Source organism: Myotis brandtii, unplaced genomic scaffold (genome assembly GCF_000412655.1).
Source record: "Myotis brandtii unplaced genomic scaffold, ASM41265v1 scaffold236, whole genome shotgun sequence".
Lineage (NCBI taxonomy): Eukaryota > Metazoa > Chordata > Mammalia > Chiroptera > Vespertilionidae > Myotis > Myotis brandtii.
In genome coordinates, this window is record NW_005358901.1 from 1,559,167 (window position 1) to 1,565,422 (window position 6,256).

Consider the following 6,256-nt stretch of genomic DNA (forward strand, 5'->3'; position numbering starts at 1 on the left):
CCCCACGCCCCCGCCCGCGCCGGGGGCCATTCATAAGGCCTGGTGCCCACAACAAAGGGCGAGCGGCCCGGGAGGACTCGGGACCTCTTCCCGGAGCTGTGTGGCGTGAGGGCTGGCTTTGTCCCCGCGCCAGGATGGGCAGGATGTCGCGTGACCTCTCCCGCGTCCGTCCGGGAAGCTACCGCGAGCGGAAGCGAGGGGCAATACCCGCGCCTCGTGGCTGGGCCATGTTCGGCGGCTCGCGGGAAGGTTCGACTTTGGGGCGTGAGGTCTCCACGAGCTGATGGCGAGTCCTGCATCCCGTGACGTGGCCGGTGTCGGGGGGACCCTGGTGCTACCTCGCGTCCCACCCCAGTCTCGCGGGCTGGACCTGCTTCTTGAGTCGCACCCGCCGGAGCTATGACGTGACGCGGCGTCCCTGGTGGGGCCCGCGCGCACGGCTCAGCTCGGGGCTGCGGTGAGTCAGCAGCGCTGGCGCGCCCTCTGCCGGCCCCCATCCGGGAGCGCTGCTGAGAGTCCTGGGGAGGGGGCGCGAGAATGTCCCGGGCAGGGGCAAAGCCGACCGACTTCGGGCGTGGGGAGAGACTCGCTAGTGTGAATCCTCTAAAGCATAAAATTGAGGCCGTACACACCGGAAAGCAGACTGGAACAGCAACTAGCTCAAGGTCACTCCGGGGAGGGGGAGTGACGGGGGGGTGGGGCAGGGGCCCAGGTCCCGTGAAGGGGGTGCTGGCTGCGCCTCGCTCCACCCATTCCACGTCCCGTGGGGGAAGGGGTGCTTCCCAGGACTGGAGGTATCCCAAACCCTGCCTGTCCCAAGAACAAAGAAAAGTGGGGCACCTTAAAAGCCTAGAGCGGGGAACCCCTCCTTGGCCCGCGAGATCCCGCCCACAACTCACCGGGCGCGGCCAGTCCGAGGTCACCACAGTCCTTTAATGTACCTGGGCCGAGAACCAGTGCGCCGTGGCGGGGTAGGTATGGGGCCGCACCGGCGGCCCTGAACCTTTATCCGCGCCGCCTTCCCTGGGTGGAGTTTGGGCGGGCAGGGGTGGTGGGAGGGAGCCGGGCGGGCAGTGACGCAGGCCATCCCCGCCCCTCCCAGTGGGCCAGAGCCCAGGAGTGCCGCCCGGCCTGGGCCACTTGCCCCGTCAATGACTGCGCTCATGGAATGCCACCGAACCCGAGGTCACGGTTGTCCTAGTCGACGACTCGGTCGCACCCCCACTTGGGCCACGGGTATAGGGTTTCTGGGTGCACAGCCGGACTCCCTGACATTTTTCTGCCGCTCCAAGCCCTGTGCTTCCGCCTGGGGGTGCCTGCAAGGCGGAAGGCGGGGCGTGGGAAGGGGAGCCTGAGTCAGCAGCACAGTCCAGGAAAACAGGCCCAAGTCACCTGCCTGGAGTGGGGGTGCCGCGGCGGCGCATCCCTTAACAGTGACCTCAGAGGGCATTTATGGAGCGATTAACCAGCACCAGGACTGCCTTGTGCAGCCAGTCATCACACGTCCTGTGACCTCGGGAGGGTTTTGGCCCCTGGAGCCTATTTCCTAGGTGGCCATGGGGTGGAATGAATATCCTGCAGGACTCACCCTGGGGCCTGAGGTATGGGTCCCTCACTCAGACCCAGTGATGTTGTCATCATTCAATAATGCAAGTTCACAGGCTGCTGCCCATCCTTTGGGCTGGGCATAACCCCCCTACCCATTTCACATACTAGGATATAGACCACACAGGCAGGAGCATGGCATGTCATTTTGGTGGCTTTCTGAGGATGACCCTGATTGGTGGTGGGGCCCTATTGGTCCTCCTGACCCTTCTGCCTAGAAAGGGACCCCAAGTTCTACTCACCCAACCCCTATCCACTTTTCTGGTTTCTTCATCTGGGACGACCATCCCCACCTCTACCCTCAGCATCCCTCCCAGGGCTGTTCCTTCCGACTCTCACCCAACGCTCCTATGGCCTCTGCCCTGATTGGTGGGGACAGGGCTGGTGTTGAGGGATGGATAGCAGTTTGCCACAAACACAGCATGGTTCTCAGGAAATGGAAACGGCTACTGCAAAGGTCTGGAGACTTAAGTGGCTACAGGTTGTGGAAACAGGCAGAGGGGCCAGCGTAGGGGCTCTGCTTCCAGCTTGGAGTTGGCAGAGGAAACAGAACAGCCTAGGTGGGACCTCCAAGGGGTGGGGATGTTGCTACTGGGGTAGGCAGAACTTTGTGATCTCAGGCTGGTCCCTGACCTTGCTGAAACCACACTGGGGGATGAAGGTTTGCTCTTAATGGGGGGCGGTGTGTGTGTGTGTGGAGGCCCTGACCTTGCTCTGCAGGTCTAACTTAATAAACATGCTAATCAACTGGCTTCTGATTCCTTCCCATTTAGAGCATCCCTATACTTCAGCAATTGTCCCAGGATATAAGCACAGTTGTACCAGGGGACCCCTTTCCTGCCCCCTCAGGTCCCAAGCCTGCCCTGTGGATGAGGTCTGGACCCCTGGTTTCTGTCCCTGTGACCTGCCCCACCCTGGATCCCTTCTGCCCCAGGTCTTGACCCTGCCAGCACCAGCTGTTCCCTTGGGGCCCGTGTCAGGCAGGGTGTGTCCCCAAGTCTCATGTCTCCCATGGGGAATGTACTATGGTGTCCCAGTTGCATCCTGCTGCCCCCCAGCTGGAGGCTGAAGTCTCTCAGGACATAAGCAGAGAGGGGGTGCTGGCAGCATCTTGGTGATGGTCTCCCTCGTTAACCTCCCTTCTTTGGTTTTATTTATGGTGCCCAAACTGGCCATGAACTCTGAAGACCTTGTCTCTGAGCTGGAGACAAGGAAGAGTGGTGCTGCACCCGCTATCACAGCCTTCTCTAGGCTGGGAGTTCCCGGGAAGCAGGGGACTGCTGCTTGGGCCTCACTGGCCTGAGAGAAAGGAGACCCAAGCATGTGGGGGCGCGCACGCACATACGTACACACACACAGCGCAGGAGATCACCTGGAGGCCCCACACACATGGGTCTCTCACCATGTCAAGCCTTGAACACAGCCATATGACAGTCACTTGCATAGGACTGTGACACACTAGTGCCCATCCATACTGATGACATGCCCCAGGGTGGCCTCCCTGTGACACACAGGGAGGCCCAGGCTCTTCCGAACACTCACCATCCTGGAATACCCTGCAAGCCCAGCTTGGGCTCAGGGCTGACAGGGGTGGGGCAAGAAGACCCCTGCCTTGAAGTCCTCTGCCTACCACCTGGAACCCAAGTCTGGGTCATCCCCAGGGTTACAAAATGGAGGAGATGGAACAGCTCTGTGAAGCTGTGTGCTGCCAGGGCTGCTCCTGTCGAGACACCCCACCCCATCTGGGGCTGTCCCAGGGCCTGGGGTGCCACAGAGATGCCAACACCAACAGAAGTCAGGCAGTCATCCAGCCAGGGCCACCCACAGGCTGGTCCAGTACAAGGCGGGGCCTCCCTGGGAGTAGGGCCAGGAAGCCCAGAGTGGAAATCACAACCTGGAACCTGACTGGACCCTAGGTGTCTCGACGAGCAGCCCAGTCCTGACCAAAGAACCACAGCCACCCCTCCACCCATGCTGTCCCCAGAACCCTGCCCGTCACCTAGCCTGGTGTCACTAGCTGTGTTCTCCCCCACTCCTCAGAGGCTCCCAAGGACCTTTTAGGCCACAATCCCCAAATCCTTGAAGCTGAGGCCCTCCCTAACAGAGGTGTGGCATCCCAAGCCCATTGCCCTAGGCAGGAGACAAAATCAGCACACACAAGTGGGGTCCCTGGTCTTTAATGGGGTGCACACTGGGGACAAGCTGTCCAGAGAAGGCAGTAGGGAGGAGAGGTCTCTACAGCATGAGAGTGGAGGGCAGCAGGTCAGGTTGGTGGGGTCTTTGGAGGTGGGAGGCAAATTCGCTAGGTGACAGTCCCCCGCAAGAGCAGAGGAGGGTCTCTGAGCTCACCCCTGCCACCAGGCCTGGGCCCAGGGGGTATGCGCTGGGAGAAGCTAGCAATTTGCTGCCCCCTGGTGGCCTCACCGGCAAGGATGGCTACCTCCCAGAGGGGTTGCCCCCACCCTCATACTGGACCCATGAGAGCTGGTTCCAACCCCTGTCCCACTCTGGGCCTTGGTTTCCCCGCTGACACTGGCGAGGAGCACGCACCGCCTACTCCAGAGCCTTCACCAGGGCTTCGTTGGCCTCGATTCGGATTTGGATCTCAGCCCTCATGGCCTCGTCGGATGCCCCTGACAGCTCCGATTGTGCCTTCTCCAAGTTTGCCTTGGCCGCCTACAGTAGGTGGTGGTTAGTGAGGTCCAAACAGGGTCCCTGTCCTGGCACCTGCCCTTCCACCCCCAAAGCCAGAAGCCCTTAGCTCATGCCTCAGTTTCTGCTGGGACACTTACCCCCAAATCCAGCATGTCCAGCGGCACAGCCTCTTCAGCCAGTAACTGAACTGATGAGTCAGCGTTCACTGTGACCGAGCCGCTGCTAACTGCAGGAGGAGAGGGGGTGAGAACGCCACATCTAGGCTTAGGGGAAACCACCAGCCCCAGGACAGTGGCCCCACAAGAACCCTGGGATCCAGCGCGGGGAATGGGCACCTGGAGAGAACACATGAGACCAGGGGGCCAACAGGGGCATCTGCTGGTAGTTGGTCATGGGGACAGACCCTTCCCTTCACCCACAAGCTCATTAGCTGAGCGGGGTCAGGTGAACAGAGGGCTGTGTTTGAATCCTGGATGGCTGTAGCTTTGGAGACTGATGCTGGTGAAGGTCTTAGAGCTGATTTCTTTCTGCACAAATTTCCTCCTCTTAAGTCAGGCCCCCTTGCCAGCACATTTTCTTATTTTTAGAGAACATTTATTAAAGCTGGGAACAATGGAACAAGGAAGGGCCTAGGATAGAAGAAACAACAGGAGAGGGGCTAGGAGGGGAAATGAGGCTAGGCTGGGCTGCTTCGGCTAAGATGTCAGCGAAAAAAGGGGCCTTGGGGACAGGGACCGAGGGTTAGCCAGAGAGGGGCTAGGAGGGGAAATGAGGCTAGGCTGCTTCGGCTAAGATGTCAGCGAAAAAAGGGGCCTTGGGGACAGGGACAGAGGGTTAGCCCAGGACAAGCTGCCACTGCCCATTGCTCCCTGGTTGCAAGTCTCTGTGGGGTCTCTTAGCGTTTAGGAGAGGCCTGTGGAGGAAGAAGACGAGGGAAGGGCAAGATGGGGGCTGCTTCGGGGAGGGAGAGCACACCTACCCAGCACCATTCTACTTCTCTTCCCAGATCTGTCACCCTCCTCCAACCCACTACAAGCTTCTTAACCACAGCCAGTAAGAAGCTGGAAGCTGCAAAAAAGCTTCTGGCTTTCTTCCTATTGTGTCCCCCACAGCACTTTTTCTTACCATACCAACTGAAATGGGGACTGGCTTGCTGCAACGTGCAGCTCTGCTCAGCCCAGTCCTCTGTCCTCCTGCTGGACTCACCGAAGTATTTGGAGGTGGTGCCATCCTCAGCATGGACAACAACCAATCCTGGCCGCAGGACCTGCAGGGTGGGCACGTGGGCTGCCAGGATACCGAAGGCCCCTGTCTGCGTGGGCACATCCACCTGCCGGACGTTGGCGCCATTGAAGAAGACCTGGAGAAGACACATGAGGAATAATAGGTCACTGCAGGCCAGGCCCACTCCACCGGGATTCAGTCTCCCAAGTAGTGAAATGGGCTGGGCAGAGCTGAGTGCCAATGGGAGACACAGAAGCAGCCAGCGCTGGGGCCGACTTGGGTTCTGTTCTTTGGGCAGAGCCTCAGTGCCATCATCTGTGAGAACGAAATCTAGCACCCAAGCCCTTCGGCAGTGATGCTGTAAGGATATGAGGAGGTGCCTGCCAGGGAAAGGCACATAGGAGGTGCTGATCTCGGGAGAGGTGCTTGCAGCAAGGGGCAATCCCGGCTTAAAGGGCATGTCCGGCCCTTGGGTGTTGAATTCCAGGTGGAAGGTCCGGGAGTTTGGGAGGTTGGGGGTGGCAGGACCCCAGACCACACGGTGAAGGGGCACGAGTCCGAGGTACGGAATAGGGGTCGGCGACCTGGGGGCTGGGGGTCTCGGACTGTGGGTATCGAATGGGGATCGGCGACCTGGGGGTTGGAGAAATCGGGTTCGGAATGGAGGTTAGGAGGTTCCTGCCCGGACCTGGGGTCCGGAATGGCGTCCGCACCTGTGTGGGAGAGGCGAAGGTGAAAGACATTTGTCCCGGGCCCGCGGCGGGGGCTGGGG

The 6,256-nt window shown here is 60.1% G+C and overlaps 1 protein-coding gene across 1 annotated transcript in view; it reads right to left on the reverse strand.

Moving 5' to 3' along the window:
• Positions 1-3,766: 3,766 nt before the first annotated feature.
• The window catches only part of ATP5D (ATP synthase, H+ transporting, mitochondrial F1 complex, delta subunit), a 2,682-nt gene continuing 192 nt past the window's right edge, over positions 3,767-6,256 (reverse strand). The window contains 4 exon segments of the mRNA XM_005866690.2: positions 3,767-4,281; positions 4,398-4,486; positions 5,467-5,620; positions 6,198-6,256. The exon segment at positions 6,198-6,256 is cut by the window's right edge and continues 26 nt beyond it. Of these exon segments, the coding sequence (XP_005866752.1) occupies positions 4,159-4,281; positions 4,398-4,486; positions 5,467-5,620; positions 6,198-6,256 (425 nt within the window). The 3' untranslated portion in view covers positions 3,767-4,158.